At 43.9% G+C, this 18,604-nt stretch overlaps 1 protein-coding gene across 2 annotated transcripts in view; it reads left to right on the top strand.

Annotated features, from left to right (window-relative positions):
* Window positions 1-18,604, top strand: part of LOC138299177 (butyrophilin subfamily 1 member A1-like) — a 121,102-nt gene that overhangs the window by 70,578 nt on the left and 31,920 nt on the right. For both annotated transcript variants that reach the window (XM_069237272.1, XM_069237270.1), the window contains exon 8: window positions 8,184-8,204. In XM_069237272.1, coding sequence (XP_069093373.1) covers window positions 8,184-8,204 — 21 coding nt within the window. The remainder of the gene's footprint in view (window positions 1-8,183; window positions 8,205-18,604) is intronic.

Raw genomic sequence — 18,604 nt, 5'->3', positions numbered from 1 at the left:
TGCACTGGCTCCCTATCAAAAAAAAATATTTTGTTTAAAGCTCTGATTCTTATACATGGTACTTTGTACAGTCTGGAGCTGGCTACCTCAGAGCCCGGTTCAGTTTTTATACCCCTCAGAAAACTCGGATATTGGCAAACAAACTATTAGCTACCATTCCCCAAATTTCCCCTGCCAGGACTGTGGTGGGTCCCTGGCTTACCAAGGTGCTCTGGCATGGAATAAGCTCCCATTGGAGCTTCGAGGTTGCAGTATTACTGCAATATTCAAAAAGAAGGTTAAGACCTGGCTATCAGTGCCGCGTTAGGGCTGGTTATGCGTACTGTGCTGATCTGCTGGAATGCGCCGGGACACCCTTCTGAGTAGCTGTGCGCGCTATAAGTTGCCTCATCATCATCAACAAAGTAGTAAAACTATCCAGACTAGCAATACATTTGCCGCACGAGGTATCTAAATCAGATTCATCTCTCGCCAAAGTCTCTGTGTTGGAGAAATTCACAAGGATCTTATTGATTTTATTTTTAAAGTGATTAGCTGAAGAATCACATAAAGCTTGAGATGCCTGTATAATTTGGGTACATGCCTGCGGATTGAGAAAATAATATAGAACTTTGAATAGCACTTTTGAGGCATTGCCAGCAGAGTTAATTGGGTTAGAGTTGTAGGGCTTTCTAGCTCTCTTGATGTTGCAGTGGTAATTAGTCAAAGATGTTCTGTAGACTTCCCTAGAGGATAAGTTATTTATTTGCCACCACCATCTCTCCAGCTTTTTGCTCAAGGCCTTTTCAGCTCACAGTTCAGGAGTGAACCAAAGAGCATGTGTGCCATGTTTTTTAGAAGAGGGTTTGCGGGGAATCCACTTATCAAAAGCTGAAGTTAACGCATTGTGATATTCTAGTAACCCAGAATCTATGTTGGAACCTGTAGAAAGTGTGGGGGATTATGGATTTTAGCAAAAGAGTCAGGAGTAATCTTCCCCCAGTGTGTTTTTGTCTCATCCTGACTCATTATGTCACTGTAAGCTCCAGGTCTCCATGAATGCCCAGTCTTCATTGACAAAAGTCATGAGGCACAGTTTGAGCCCCTTGCCCCTTACCTAAGATAAACACTTTTGCACCTATGCTCACTCAGTCCCACATACACACACTCATGGGCACTTGCATGCATTCACATGCTTAATCACATACTCACAGAAACATGAACTCAACACTTGCCCACCCTTTGCCAATTCCTAGTTCTATATTACTATGTTCCTATATTTTAATCTATCCAAATACTCTGGAGACTAAGAACCAGATGCTATGTGAAAGAATTTAAATCACTTTTAATCGTCACATTCAGGAGCAGTGGTTGGAATATCACTAGTTTCATAAAGTGCCCTGAACAGGAGAAGTTTGCCCTTGCTTCAGACGTGTCTTGGAAGCATTCCTTCTGATGGACAGGAACTAAGCTCGCACACACATGCCAAGGGGGACATAGCATTTAAACATAAAGATAACTAGCTTGCATGTGGCACACTCTCGCAGATACTCAGCATTGTGCTTCCCCCTGATTTGCAACCCTCCAAAGGGCGTGACCATCTGATAACTAGGGTTTCTTTATCAAGTGTGTCCCAGGCCTCAGTTACCACAGGTGGATTATCACTCTAATTAGCAGTTATTATAATTAAGGGACCACCTGGGTACATTTTCATCAATACATTTCACCCAATGTCTTTTTATTTATTTTGGTTCCAGTGATACCCATAGTCACTCTGCTCGAGATACTTTGGGACACCCTTGAACAGAATTTGATTAATTGCAGGTCTTTCCTCTTAAGAATACATTAAAGAAATTAATTGTTGTTAATAACCTCTCTGCTAGCTCAACTCCACCCTGCAGACATATAACACATGGATGCATTCAAGCAAGCACTGAAGAAAGAAAGAGAAGCGGTATCTCCAAGGACATTTGAGATATTAATGAAACTGTGTTGATGGAGGTTTTACTGTGTCCCGAAGTCTTGGGAAGTACAAACATCGCCTTCCTGGCATTGTCCAATTACAATGTTAAAATATGACAATCAGTCACTAATAAGCGGTGTAAGTTGGTGTTCATGGTATTACATTTCTTTCGTTAAAGAATGGGTGTTTTTTATTACTTTGAGGAACAGTTTGGTTGGTGATTCTTGGATAGTGGCACGTGCCATAAACATCTTATTGGTATTGTATGTGTTGGGTTAGTTGACTGCTGTTGTTTGGCTGGCAGTTACAGTTTATGTTAATGTTTGTGGCTTACTGAATGCTTAGTACTGCAAGAGAGGTTGGGAGGCTTAAAAATAATCAACCTGTAGATTGTTTTGGGAGTACAGTGTGAGCATTTAGTTCTGACATATGGGATCTAGTTAGCAGTTTGGGAAAGACGGTGTAATACCCATGCGTATATTAATGTGTAAGTACTAATGGTTGTGAATGTCCAAATGTTGCAGATCTGGGGGATGGGATCTCATCGCAAGAGATATCAGTGTTGTACTCCTGTGTGTCTGTTGATGCCAACTGGGGAAGGAGCAGTTACTAGAGGTTGTATGCAGTGTGGTATGTGAAGCTGGGAAAGGGTAATGCCTTGTCATGAGAATTTGCATGGAGGCTATCCCATGGGTGTACGGTGGGAGAAGAGAAGTACCATGTCGCAGGAGGTTGCATAGGGGAGTGCCCTTTGGAGCAACTCAGTGGTCTGCTGCTGGGTGATAGCTACAAGTTTTGCTTGTGTGTGCTCTCGTACCAGTCATCTTTCTGTACAAATGGTAAGATTAGTAAGGATTGCATTACAAGAAGCCTAGTATGTTTCTAACTGTCTTGAGGTGTGTTTTATTCGTTTGGAGGATAATGGAGTCAGTGTTGTGTTTAAGTGGTACTGTTTGCTGTAGCTCTAATGCAGAAGCCTCCAACCTTTTCTCTAATAGAAGCTACTCATGTTTAATTAAAATCATCCTGAGCTACTAACATTATTAGTATTTTACTACTGACCACCTCAGGCAAGATTACATTAGTATGCACTCCATGAATGAATACCAACAGTAATTAATTTAATATATCAGGCAGCTGCCAGCAGTAATGTAAGAAGGCTTCTACAATTTGGAATGCCCCTTTAGGATGGTACATGATAGCCATAGCTACAATGCCTGCAATGCCCCTGGCACCAAACGTAATATTATAATATTGCACAATTTCTCACTAACTTTTTCTGGCACAATTTCCACAGGGCGCAGAACTAGGTGCAAATTAACTGCTTTCTTTGGCATGGTCCTCAGCCATGTGTGTGGTACAGAGTCTTGTTCTTGTGGGGGTGGGTATGTTGCTTTTGGAAGATAGAGAAAGTGTGATATGGAAGTTTGTGTATGTGTTGTTGTGAGGGCAGGTTTTGGGTTGAAGTCTGTTCAAGGGAATTTTGGGTTGAGGTGAAGTGTGGTTAACCTTTCTGTTTGTGTTTTGTTCTGTGACTTGAATATTTAGATTTAGGGATGACGGGATGAGACTCCCGATCCCTGGCAATTGCATGACTATGACTAGTGCTTTTTTTAATGTGCACTGCTGTGTACATTATGCATTTTATATTATCATATGGTTTTGCACCATACATTATCGCATAAGCTTTCTTTTGACCATCACATTGCGCGTCCTAGGAGTAGAGCTTTAAAGTGAGACATACATTGAACCATGAGTGTGGGGTATAAGTCAAAGATGGAAAACAGCTGCTTCTTTTAGGGTGGGACACATTGTTCTCATAAGAGTGTCTTCCAGGCACCAAGGGAAAGGGTGCTGGAGAGATACAGAGATCAAAGGGCAAACCCCACAACTACTAGAGAGAGCAAGTCCCAATAGTTAATCCACAGCAGCCTCACCTCGAGCAGACATTGCATCCACATTATTCTAGGCAAACACTGGCAAAGTCAAAAGGTCACAGCAGTCTGAGAGTTATAGGCATTGGCAGTATTAATGCTTTTGTGTTTATCAATAAGAACAGCCCCATAGCCATTCACAAATACATTTAAGTTGCCAACACCTATAGCTCTCGGATTACCGAGACCTGTTGGCTTAGCCGATGCTTGTTACTCCACAGTTGTAGCTCCACTGACAAATATAGCCTTGAGATTCTGGATGTAATGGTACCACAAAATCTTGCCCATCTTCTACTGATTGAAATATTGTTGACAAGTTCATCTCAACCAGTTGTAGATCTCCTTATCCTTCTGGACTATGGGATCTTTCATTTCTTCTGGGTATGAAAGAATGATTGTGGTGTAGCTGTCATGTACACATTCTCAATCAAGTGTTAAAGTTTCTCAACTAACTGGCCCTCTGCCTTCCATAGGCGAATTCTCAAATTTCAAATGGGACAAAGACCTGCTGCAAATCCACTCACAGTGAAGTCACCATTCTGGATCTTATTATCTCCACGGGGTCATTAGTCTGTATCGAAGACACCATTCACATTAATTGGTCTGATCATGTGCTTACTTTCATGCCATATGATTCACTGAAAAAGCTTTGACTTACAAAAAGACTGTTTGTTTTGGGGATTCAAAAAGTGTTGGCACGGATCATTTGACTTTCGGGCCAATAAACACAATTTTTCCCATATGCCCAAACCAAGATATCAATCTTTCAGTAGTTAACTACAGCTGTGACTTTTCTGACTTTCTGGTGCCTGTCACTGAACGAACAGTGGAAAGCCCTTGCTCAGTGGTCCTCCAAGAAATTAAATAAGGAAAGAAAGTCCCTCAGATTGGAGAATGGTTGGAGGCAAGCTAACTCGGTCGCACATTTTTTGATTTAGGACAGCCAGGTTCAATTACAAAAACATTTTTTATGGCTAATTCTAATTACATTAAATCTCTGTTATATAATTCCAACAACTGTCCAAAACTCTTATTTGATTTTATTAAATCATCTAATATGTCATGTTTCACCCTCATCTGTGAGGACCCCCAAAGCAGAATTGAACACTTCTGTGAGGACAATGTAAATCTACTGAGAACTCTTCTGATGCTATATGAATCCCCTACTTGATTTGTAAAGCACAACAAAGATGGTGCGAATTGACGGACGTCATAGAGAATGCTCTTCAAAACAGCATTTTTTTAGTGGAAGCTGCAATCCACTTCACAGACGACGTTCCAGTCCAGATCCTGCCCGGCTGAACCTTTTAAACTGCTCAATTCTCTCACAGTGCACATTCTCTGATTGTCTCGACACTGCCCAGGTCTCAACTCTCTTAAAGAAACCTTTGGTGGGCATCAACAATCTCAACAACTTCTGCCTTGTATCTTGTTTACTCCTTCTAGGAATGATGCTAAAAAGCACTGTCTCTTGTCAGCTCCATATCATGGTCAGTTTTCTCCTTAACAAATGGCAAATTGGCTTTCAACAGCCATCTTCCAGTGACTGATTATTCTCCATGAGACCTCGATGCTGGAAGCTCCTGCCTAATGGTGCTTCTGGCTGGATCTCTCTGCAGCTTTCAACACAGTTACTCCTTGATCAGCATCCTCAAGGACAGCATGGGCTTTGAGGGTGTACTACTTCTAAGTCCTAGCACTGTTTTATTTGTGGCTCCTCAAGCCCCATTAGCTTTTCAGCTAACTAAGAAGCCATATCTGGTTGAAGATGTTTACACATAAAATTGATTTTTTGTCCGTCATGCCTGTACAGGCATAATGTGTTTTATCCTATCACAGCAACACTCCCAAGGCTTGGCACTAAAGGTTTAATGCATGATGTCCTCACAAGCTATCAGTATACTGAGTACACTTACTAGCATCCGTCTGTGTCATTATTTCGTACCACATCCTCCTTGGAGAAGAGGCTGGCAGAATCTATTATAGAACTTTCTGTTCACACCTACCACTATGCACATTTTAAAAGAGTTTGTTCATATTTACATGGAAGGCACAGATTCATTAGAATGCTTTGTGGACTTTGAGGTCACTTGTAATGCGCAGGTCATGAATGATATTTCTAAAGCACGAGCTCTAATGCGTCTCTTGACTCTGGAAGTGATGCCTGTGTCATTGGAAGAATATCTTTGGCTGATAATATGCATTATGAGCGAATGAAGGAAGCGCCAATCAGACGATTTGAAATGAATTTAACTCAATACCCTCAGCGGTTGATGGAATACACAAGAAAGAAGTTCCTTTTGAGATGGGTGGAAAAATTGGTAAAACAATGCATAGGAAGAAAGAGGAGAGTACACACTGACACAAAGGGCTTTGTCAGGACCAATGTGAGGAAGGGCCCAACATTGAAAATTACCATTTCTTACGGGTAAAATGTCATGGTACTGAAACCTATGGCTACTTGTGAGACCACACTATGCTGTAGGGGTTGTGGACTAGAGGATGGTGACCTGCATATGAGGTGGTCCTGACCCAAGCTGAGGTATATTGTAATGAGATTCTAAGCCATGTGAGGGGGGTTTGAGGTATCCCCTTAGGCCTGATCTTGCAACAATCTCACTAACCCTGAGAACCAAAGACTTGAAACATCTTACTAATGTGAACTTAAGAATAGCTACCAATATATTCCTGACAAAGAAACAACTATTAGCCTAGGACTTGTCATCCCTACCAGTGATGGAAAAGCTAACATTGGAATTGCCCAATACAGGGAGCGCATATGATCATACGTGGTCGCCTTTGGCCAAGTAGACTTGTCAGGAGTTGTTCAGGAATTGGCTTCTCCTAGATTAGTGAGGTAATTGAGGTTATCTAATTATTGTGTCAGTCGCCTAATGTCATGTTACAGTATTTTTAAGTCTCATACCATAATTTAAAGGAAAGCTAAAAGTCATTTCTCAAGTATGTTAAAATGTATCTTCTGCACTCACCCATCAGGCGATGGAGCAGGAAAGGAAGATGGAGTTTCTCTTTCTACCTTGTATTGGACAAGGATATTAACACGGAAACTAAGAAAAAACTTGTTGAAAAAATAAATGTTACCACAGTTCCTCTAACAGTGCTTGTAACTGTGTAAAACACATTTTGGATTGGAACCGAGTCGAAAGTCCCAGGTGTAAAGACCCTTATAAAGTTAGCATAGGTTTTGTGGAATTGAGGTGAAAAACACCAAAACAGGTGTGAGCATGCTCCAAGAACTGCGGCTACAGTCAAGGGCTAGCTCTAGCAAAACGTAGACATCAGGCAGACATCTTAGACTCGCCTTTTACTCCAACAGTCATGTATCTGTAAAATCTATAACAAGGGCATCTTACTTCATGTGGTCACAAGGTCAGTGGTGTGAGGACCCAGGACTCGCCTTAAACATCCCTGTCAATTCAAAAACAACTGACCGGGATCCCCCTTTTACAATTTCATACATACCCTCTTAGAAAGTGACATGCCTCTGTAGACTTCCATGAGGTCACCCTCTTTGCGACTCTGCGTCACCCTAAAAAAGTATTTTTCTCTCCATTTACTTTAATAGGATTACCTTCTAAAATATCTGGCCCCAACCTCATTTAAGAGGCAAGAGCTTGACAGGAATGCCTAAAATCCTGAGCTAGTCTGCTTTCTCCGGCGGTCTTATCCACGTGTGACACCTCCCACCTTTCCTATGCCGCATATGAAACCCAGCTCCATTAATGCATAATTCAATTAAAAGGTACTGTCCACACTCCTGGTATTCTTGCTTCCTTCCACCTTCTCCCATTTCCGTTGGCAACTCATTTTCCCCAACTATGGCTTTTTTCACCTCCAAATGACACTCCTGAACTGAAGCTACTCATGTCGCCAATCTCAAGTTGACAATTTGCTTTTCTTTAATTATATCTTAAAACATATTTCAGTTTATGAATCTTTGTTCATTTTTGTGGAATCTTTACACCTAAGTGTAAATTAGAAAAACTTAAACGGTTTTACTGACACAGTGCCTGGTTTAGATGTGGGTGGCAATGGAAAGTTCTAAATTTTTTGGAAAATGCTAAGTGCAGAGGAACATCCACCTGGTGAATTCTGGAAGGAAAGAAATTCCACCTGTTGATTCTCCTCTAGATTCAGTATTTAGCATTTTGGAAAGGGGAAAATTTCTCACTATAACCACATTCCAAATCCGGCCATTGGGGATTAACTTGCAAAGGAATGTTCATTTGGAAATTCATACAGAACCTAAAAAAAACTAAAGTGTTGTTCCTCTGCTTTTTCCCCAGGGATCATCCTTGCGGAACTCGGTGAGTTGTCACTTTATTGATTGGCACCAATTCTCTTGTTTGTCTTCTGTCAAGACCATGGACAGATGTATGCTGAAGTTTGTTTGTGAGCAAAAGTATATACTGCACAAAGCGGCAGGATTTGTACATACGGAAAGGCCAAATTGTAACGTTCAGAAATGACATTGCAATGAATAGATGCCTTGGCTAAATGCAATAACAACATTACAGTTCATTGAGAGTCCAAAGAGAGATGAGGCTGTAAATGGCCATTCTTCCATTTCTGGTGATTCCCAAGGAAACGAATCAATGATTTGTGACCACTTGTGCAGTGAGTAAGGATTGATTGGCTACCGACCATTCACAAATAGTAACCTGTCGAAAAGAACTGATGCTATCTGCTTATGGAAATGGATCGCAGTGCCAGTACTTTGGAAAACTATGGGACAGATTTAAGAGAGCCTAGCGCCACCGGAGAATCACTTTCCTTGACGCTCTGGTGGCGCTAACCACTGTTCCATATTTACAAGGAGGTGTAACGCCACTTTTTGTGGACCTCCCCTACCTCCCAGGAACCTGTGCTCCACACACCTTGCCCTCGCCTCGCCAATTTATGTGGCTAATATTTGGTAAATCTGGAGGGATAAAAAAATTTGATTTGTTAAGTCTAATACCTCAGACAGACGCTCAAAAGATACGTTATGATTGTGGTCCCATGTATCTCACGATGTAGAGCTAACAATCAAGTCCCGTGGCCAAAATCCTGGCAGTCGGCCACCCGTGACAGTCTAGTGCTAGCCCACAGTGGAGTTTGGACTGTGAGATTGTTGAAACATTTTACATGAGACAAGGCCTCTCACCAAAACAGGAGTGGCAGCCTTGCCACCTTAGAAAGAGAGGCGTGCCCACCAATACAAAAAGTTGAGGGAGCCTAGTTCCTCAGGTATGGTTAATTATAGCCGAAAGGAGGAGTCGTGCCTGTCATCATAGAACCAGCTATCGATTGGCAGTATCTAAGCTGCCCCATAATGGTGCCAAAGTTCTGGACTCCCAGTCCGCCCTCAAGCATCTAAAAAGTGCACTTAGCATATGAGACCTTCTGAAGCTTGCCCGCCCAAAGGATCTTGCAAAGTAATGATTGGGTGCCTTGGAAACAATTGGGTGGCAAAATAAAGGGGTCATTTTGTAAGATGTAGAGAGAAATGGGAAGGACCAACATCTTATAAAGAGCTACCCACCCCATCAGATTCAGCAGCAAGGAGGACCATGCTTCCAGTGTTGGCAGCACTGGTGTCCCAGTATGACTGTCGGTCCTGACTGATGTGTATGCCCAGGTACAGAGGGTACATCCACTATTTGAAACAGGAAGGCCGTAGAGCATGGGGGCGGTAGGCCTTCCATGGGTATGTAAACTGTTTTACCAGTTAACTGTAGGCTGGAAACCTCGTTGTATATTTTCAGCATCTGTATCAGACAAGGCTGGGAGGCCTGCAGATGTTGAATGTATAAAACCATATCTTCTACATATAAGACAACCATGTCTTCAAAACCCTCGGTCCACCGCCCTGTGTATCTGAATGCCACTTGTAATCCACTAGGCCAGTGGTTACCCTAACTAGGGCTAATAGGAGAGGAGATATGAGGCAGCAATGACGGGTACCTCGCTTAATAGGAAAGGCCGGGGAAATTACCGCACTTACTCTTACCCTTACCCTTGGGGCATCATACTAAGCCTTTGCCAAGGTCACAAACCGGGGGACCAAAATTAATATTGTATAGTATTTTGAAAAGGAAACGCCACTGCTGTCTCTCAAAGGATTTTTCATAATCTATAAGCATCAGTACCACCAGGCCCTGTAGTTTATCACTCCTGGGAAGTGCAGCCTTTCATTGGCGTAGATAGTGCCACCTATCCCACTCTGGCATAAAACTGTCTTGGTCTTCATGGACCAGCGTTTCTATAACCTAGGATAGTCTGGTGGCCAGGATTTTAGCGAGGAGCCTGGGCTCAACGTTCAAGAGGGAGATGGTCCTGTAACAGGAGCAAAGCTCTGAGAACTTCCAGTTTAAAGATAGTGGTTATGGAAGCAAGGTGAAGGTCACCCGGCAGTCAGCCTGAATGCTCAATCTCCCCAAACAGTGTTAACAGGTGTGGGGACAGAAGGGAGGAGAGTTGTTTAATAAATTCGATGGGCTGACGGTTTCCCCCAATGGGAAGGCAGTAATTTGCTGATTGAAACTCCCGTAGGTTCAGAGGCTCATTGAGCTCCTCACTGTCTGACATCAACAACAACATCATCACTAAATCATTAGCAATATAGCGCCAAGCTCCAGCTGAGGGGGGCATCTCTCATGATAGAGCTCCTGGTAGAAGTCTGAGAACACTCCCATGATATCCTCAGAGTTGGAGATAAGACTATCATCAGGAGCACGGATAGAGGCATTATCCTTGTCCTGGCTTGCTTTTGGGATGTCCAGTAGAGCAATTTGCCCAGTTTATTACTCATTCTACTCATACTACTTATAGTTTATTACTGTAAGGAAATGCCTCCTTGGCATGGTTACACCAGTGTTCTTTCCCTAAACTGTACCTTTGTTCCCACAATTGGCACAGCCCTGGCACCCAGATAAGTCCCTTGTAAATGGTACCCCTGGTACCAAGGGCCCTGATGCCAGTGAAGGTCTCTAAGGGCTGTAGCATGTATTATGCCACCCTGGGGACCCCTCACTCAGCACATGCACACTGCCTCACAGCTTGTGTGTGCTGGTGAGGAGAAAATGACTAAGTCGACATGGCACTCCCCTCAGAGTGCCATGCCCACCTCACACTGCCTGTGGCATAGGTAAGTCACTCCTCTAGCAGGCCTTACAGCCCTAAGGCAGGGTGCACTATACCCCTACAGTGTCTAAGCAAAACCTTAGACATTGTAAGTGCTGGGTAGCCATAAATTGTATATGGTCTGGGAGTTTGTCAAATACGAACTCCACAGTTCCATAATGGCTACACTGAAATCTGGGAAGTTTGGTATCAAACTTCTCAGCACAATAAATGCACACTGATGCCAGTGTGGAATTTATTGTAAAATGAACCCAGAGGGCATCTTAGAGATTCCCCGTGAGTACCAGTCTGACTCCTAGTGCTAGGCTGACCAGTTTCTGCCAGCCTGCCACAACCGGACGCGCTGCTGGCCACATGGGGAGAGTGCCTTTGTCACTCTGTGGCCAGGAACAAAGCCTGTACTGGGTGGAGGTACTTCTCACCTCCCCCTGCAGGAACTGTAACACCTGGCGGTGAGCCTCAAAGGCTCATGCCTTTTGTTACAGCACCCCAGGGCATCCCAGCTAGTGGAGATGCCCGCCACTCCGGCCACTGCCCCCACTTTTGGCGGCAAGTCTGGAGAAGATAATGAGAAAAACAAGGAGGAGTCACCCACCAGTCAGGACAGCCCCTAAGGTGTCCTGAGCTGAGGTGACCCCCGCCTTTAGAAATCCTCCATCTTGAGATTGGAGGATTACCCCAATAGGATTAGGGATGTGCCCCCCCTCCCCTCAGGGAGGAGGCACAAAGAGGGTGTAGCCACCCTCCAGGACAGTAGCCGTTGGCTACTGCCCTCCTGACCTAAACACACCCCTAAATCTAGTATTTAGGGGCACCCCAGAACCCAGGAAATCAGATTCCTGCAACCTACACAAAGAAGAAGGACTGCTGACCTGAAAGCCCTGCAGAGATGACGGAGACAACAACTTGTAGTGAATCCTAGTTTGTTTTAACGGGTTAACAGGAGTTAGCTTAGCCGTAGGCTCGTAAACTTGTGCCCCCGTCACCCAGTGACTTTTAACCTACTTAGCTTGCTCTGGCTTAGTCCATTTAATTATTTATTTCCTTTAAAATGGCGGCCTTGTTTCTAGTTAGGCCACTTGTTATGGGTTCTATTATCAGTGTCACTGCGCCAAGGCGTCAAGATCAAGCATGAAAGACAAACATACAGTAGGCATTCACACTTAGGGATTTTCCCTCTCTATACTTTCGAGGGATTGTTGATATTAATTGCCGTCCCAAGCATGCCTCTTATCTATTGTTATGAATAACACTTATGACAGGGGACCTTGTAGATCTGTATAAATACAACACACTTTTAGACAGATAATCAGAGGGATTCCGACCAGAGGGCATCGCCACCATCGCTGATACAGATGCTGCAGTCATCTTGACACTGATCCAGTCTTCGTGTCCCTGCGGAGTCTGAGATAGAGACCTCATTCCAAGGTAACGAGGGTTGGGGGCTCCTCTCATGGACACGGTTTTGGCAGATTAGGTTTAACGAACCCAGCGCTTCCTTTTTAGGTAGGAGGTTAGACCTACTCTCCTTAGGGTATTAGGGCTTATTCCATCTTTTACATATACATATATTTTTATCTTATATTGCATAATGGTGGGGGTCTTTATAACAATGACTCTCCTCTTTACAATACTATTGCTTGGTATATTCATTAGCCTAATCATTGCAGTTCATGCAACTTATCACAAATTGCAGTTATGTTGAATAAAAACTATTATAACTTTACTGCATCTGTGTTATTGCCTTTGTTTGTATGAGACATTATAGATCTGTGAGAAAAGGGTAATTTCCGTTTAACCACGACAACCCTGAGATATTGTATTTTGAGTCCATGTGTAAGCGACTGCTACAAATCACCTTTTACTATTGTGTTTTCGGTGAGGTACTGCTATTAAGCCGGTAAGGTTTGGACAACAGTTACAAATAGTTGTAGGAAGAGACTTAGTCACCTACGAACAAAAGTACTGTAATCCTGAGACCAGCAGTCTTGCTCAGAGCAAGAGTCCGAACTACGACATGGCGCCCCCAACGATGGTGTTTAGGCACTAATTTACGGATACCCTGACTATCACTGTCTCACAGACAACAGGTTCCCTCAGTACCATTATACGGAGACGTCCGTGGTCTTTGGGAGAATCCTCCTCAGCCAAACAGGTAACACCTGCTTAGGCTGTAGGTTGTTCGAGCTCGAACTCACAAAAGGAAAAACTTCCCCTATTTTGGTGTTCCGTTTCTCTAAACAACTATGGCTAATACCATAGACATTCCTGCAAATGCTAGACATGCACTTACACAACATTTATTAGCACATGGCCTTACAGAAGAGGGCGGGATGTTACTTTGATTATAGAAGCAACAGAAGCATACCAAACAGAAACATTTTACTGTTGGGTTGCTTTTCCTGAGGCTGACCAACGGACACACACATTTCACACTTATGACATTGCGGACGTACCAGTAAGGTATGAAGCATACCAGTATCATGAAATATCGCTCACATATCAGGAGCATCAAAACTGGTTTGAAGGCGCCCTACCACATATACTGCGGCGGGTGAGGCTAGGTCCTTTAAGTAATGAAGGGCCTACGTGGCCCATGTTTGCCACATATACACCTCACCCAGGCATACAGACTATGCTGCTTGTAGATTTAAGGATATTATATAATGAATTAGTGGCATTATATAGACGATTGGTCCAGTTCGTAATGCGAACATTGAACACTACACCAGCGCGTCCAGCACTGCCGGTGGCTGGTGGATATCAATTGGCTACTGGGATTAATCCACAAACGGTGCATACCATTATGGGTAAAGTGCCCTCGGATCGAGAAAAAATACCGTTCTGGATTGCTCAGAAAACAAATCAGCTGGAAGCTGTGTTCCCCCATACGGGGCCACAGGAGAAACATAGATTGCTCACTATGTGCTTGCCATTCGGGATGGTTCCCTCGGTTGATGAATGTGCCACTTGGGGTACAGTCTTCGCTGCCGTTTATACTACCACGCATGGTACCCCTACACTGGCCAATTTGCCGGAAGTATTGAAACAAATACAAAATGAGCATGGGGCTGCACCAGCCCTAGATCTGGGGATGAAATTGATGCGTAATTTTGACGCCGTCTCCTCGATAATATTGAGTAATATTAAAGGGGAAGCAGTAGCACTGGCGATACGCCAGCGTCTCCGGGAAACTCCACACCAGGAACAAGAGAGACAGCTACCAAAAATAATCTCTGATACCTATACTAGTATAGGACGGGATAGGCTGGGAGCCAAACCTAAAAAATTGGACATACCAAGTACCACCCATAAGGAAGGTACGAAGCAGGCACAGGAGGGCTCTAAGAAGCGCTGGGACAAAAAAAGGATAGGAGAAACAAAAGAGCTGATTCTCCTCATCCGGAGTACTCCGAAAGGAGATATAATCTCAGAAATAGGGATAACATTAGAACTCCAGACAGATATACTGATTCCCGTCCTTCTCGTTCCTTTCAGGACGCACCGGATAGACGTAGCGAGAGAGGGGGCCGTCAAGATCGACGTCCGGAATACGTGAAAGAAAAGAAAGACTCGCCGCAGTCTACTGTTAAAAAAGAAGAAAAGACTCCTCAACAAAAGCCACAATTTAAAAAGAAAAAAGTGGCTGCACTGACCATTAAAAATGCCAGTAGTATTGAGAACACTGTTGAGGAACAAGAAGTGGGCAGTGACTCTGTTGGACAGCGCGGCAGAGGTCACGATATGTCGCCAGAATCTGAAAGATCATCTGGATGCGACAGCAACTAGCGATTATATCGCAGTTGAAACGGCGGATGGCCGCGTACTTCCACCCGATCGGGTTTTTGATTTAACAATTCAGATAGAGGGAGACGTGGAACGCATTATTAGTGTAATATTCTGGGATGAACTTACTAGTGATATCCTGTTGGCCGAGAGAGACTGGCCACCTGAACATGTCCGCATGCTCCCACATGGGGAAGATGTAATTTTGCCTTCTTTCTCCGATCTTGTTCCGGAGACAGACAAACGAGCATTAGCTGCTGAATGGGCTTTAGCGCAGGCACCTGCATTATACCGTAATCATGTAGGATGGGACAAAGACTCTCCTTGCCATGTTATTCCCATTCGGTCTACACCACACCCGCAGCCACAATACCCTGTTAAACATGAAGCAAAAGCTCCAGTGACGGAGATACTGTCACAACTTGAATACCAGGGAGTAATTGAGCCCTGTACATCGGCAATGAATAATCCGCTATTTCCCGTTGCGTGACCTGATCATTCATATAGAATAGTGGTTGATTATAGGCAGTTGAATAGTCATGCACGCACTTATGCTATACAAAATTCACACAGCACAGCGCTAATTAATAATATAGTGCGTAAAAAATACAAAACTACATTGGATATATCTAATGGTTTTTTCTGCCAGAATTTAGCACATGAAAGTAGAGACCTAAGTGCATTTTCCTATGGTTCTCAGAAACGCTTTTGTCGTTTACCCCAAGGCTATAAAAACAGCCCAGGACTGTTTTCGGCCCGTGTCACATCAATCTTACAGGAGCTTGATTCCGAGGCATTATCATATGTGGATGATATCTATCTCACTGATGACACCCTTGACATTCATCTTGCCAGGGTCGATCGGATAATTTTGGGATTTGCCACCTTCGGATATAAATTTAATTTTAAGAAAAGCAAGATAGCATTTCTTAGTGTATTGTTCCTAGGATATGAACTATCAAACGAGGGGAAGAGCCTGGCCCGCACTTCCTAGAGAAGTGTGCTCAGCTACAGCCTCCGAACACGCTTAAGAAATTGCAGTCATTACTGGGTTTCTTTAATTTTGGCAGAAAATATATTCCAGATTATGCTGAACGCGTAAAACCACTATATGACTTAATTCAGCCCAATTATTCTGGCAGGCGATGGACAATTGAACACACACACATCCTAAGGGACATACAACAAGACATGCTAGAAGCTAGACACTTGTACACACGGGACAATAAAACAAATTTGGTCATCAGAATAATAGCTGGTGCCCTAGGATTTACCTATGTCACTTTTAATGAGGGTGACACGGTGCCAATAGCATACAAATCACATTTGTACTCCAATGCAGAAAAACGTTTTGCTCCTACTGAAAAAATTCTGACGGCAGTACAGATTGGCGTCATAAAGGAGAGACCGCTTGCCCAGGGAAAACGCATTGTTGTTGTCTCCCCGGTTCCGGCCTTAGAGGCTGTCACTAAAGCGAGCGTTCCTAACGCTAAGGCATTGCATCCACGCTGGATTCAATGGGCAACATCTCTGACCGCCACTGATGTTGATTATGTGTTTGACCCCAGACTTCAGACACAAGAATTTCTCCAGTATGAACAGGAGTACCCCGCTCCCTTACACATATTGCCAATAGACAGTTATGATACCATCATTTACACTGATGGATCGGCACAACCGGCTGTCGGTACTAAACATCAATACTCGGCAGCTTGCGCAGCCGTGTGCGGGGTAATGGAAGACGGAGTTTTTCATCCTCATAACACATACACTCAGACCTTAGGGGACTGCACAGCCCAGTTGGCCGAGCTTAAGGCTCTTCTTCTAGCGCTCGAACATTCAGAGCCAGGAACGCAGACTTTGATCGTCTGTGATTCATATTACTGCGACCAGTCATACAATGAATACCTCAATCATTGGATACTGAACGGGTTTAGAGATTCTAAAGGGAACACCATTAAACACAAAATATTGTGGGGAAGGGTGGCTGATCTTAAGGATAAGCTGCCATGTGTCCATGTAGTTCATACATTGGGGCACCAACGTGTAGGAATACATGTTGCCGGTAATACGTTGGCTGACGAAGCAGCCAAAGCATCAGTAGCTACGGCTTCTGTGGCTGCGGTGACTCGTTCTCGGACGAGGTTGGATAATGAAATACTGCTTGCTGTTAAAGCCTCGGCTGCAGACAAGCCCCTTCCGAAAGGATACCCTACAAACTATACATATCATATCAGTGCACAGAATGTTGCTTTTGCAACAATTCCAGATGTTGGTGATCGAGTGATCCCAAATGAAGATCAAAGATTGGAATTGATTACAGCTGCACATGAGGGTGTTGCTTCTGCACATGCTGGTATACAGGCCACTATCACCATTCTACAACAACGGTACTGGTGGCCTGGTCTATGCAGACGGACTAAACAGTATGTCCTTTGCTGTGACATTTGTCAGCAGATTAAGGGCTCGACTGTCAGAGGCCCTCCGCAGACATCTCTCTTAGTGTCAGACAAACCACTCCATTGTGTGTACCTGGACCATTGTGGTCCTTTGCAACCTGATGGTGCATACAAATACATTTTAGTGGCTGTAGATTCCTGTTCTAGATTCCTGTGGGTATGGCTACAGCGGTTGGCTGACGCCCGGACTGTTATAAAAGATTTGCTGATCTTTATCGGTGCATATGCGGTTGCAGCATTCCATTCGGACCAGGGCCCTGCATTTGCCTCTAAGGCTTTCAGGGACACCATGAGGACGATGGGTGTTGAACTCCATTACTCCTCACCATACCATCCTGAGGGAAATTCGGTCGTGGAGAGGCGGAATCGTGATCTAAAGCAGTCCTTAACAGCTCTAGTATTAGGTTCAGGCCGTAGTTGGTTACATCACCTATATGGGGTCCAGAGAGCACTGAATAATCTGCCAAGACGGTCCTTGAGGGGCAAGTCTCCATATGAGGTTCTCTTTGGGACAACTATGTATGTTCCCGATCTTGATGCCCCTGGTATGGTGGCAGCAGAAACACCATTTGACATAAAAGAACGTCTCGCTGTTTTACAGGAGCTTCAACAATTCCGTGATGATAAATCATCTGCAAGCGCTGCCACCTTGGGAATAAGGGATTTGGCGAAAACTTAAACTGGCTGGATTCCTAACGTTGGGGATCTGGTTCGTGAGAAGATCGCTGTGAGAAAAGAGTTTGGTCCCGCATACAGAGCACCTGTACCGGTCTTGGGGATAAAAGGCACCAGGACTGTCATCCTTCCGCCATTGTCTGGTTCCAAATCAAACAGATTCATCTCCATTGATGACATCAAATTACACCATGTGGCCAATTCTTCACAGGAGACCAGGAGGTCCCTTGGGTAGTTCCCGATCCCCTCTCGCTACCCAACAGGACATCCCTCTACATAGTAGGATGACCATCGCTACTACTGACTATACAACTATGTCAGCTGCTGTTCCAGACACTTCCTCGACCATGGGGAGGGCAGAAAATGAACTTTTGTTGGTTCCTGTAACAACTTCGGAGAACACACCGCTACAGGATTTGGCTGTATTTTACACGAACACTTCCACGACTTGTAACGTCATCTATCATGAACCTCCAAGAACAGTGGATGGGAATTCGATGAGTCCTGTGTTTGCGGAGACTTCATCTGGCTATTTTGTGGACATTGATGATTTTTCTTCAGATTCATCCTCAACTGAAACTGACAAACTTTCCAGAGGTAGCAAGTTCTATCAATGGCTTAAAAAGAACTATTTGATATATCCATGGAACTATCTCTGGTTC

Source organism: Pleurodeles waltl, chromosome 6, assembly GCF_031143425.1.
Source record: "Pleurodeles waltl isolate 20211129_DDA chromosome 6, aPleWal1.hap1.20221129, whole genome shotgun sequence".
In the NCBI taxonomy this organism is placed as follows: Eukaryota; Metazoa; Chordata; class Amphibia; order Caudata; family Salamandridae; genus Pleurodeles; species Pleurodeles waltl.
This window is presented reverse-complemented; position numbering and strand designations above follow the sequence as displayed.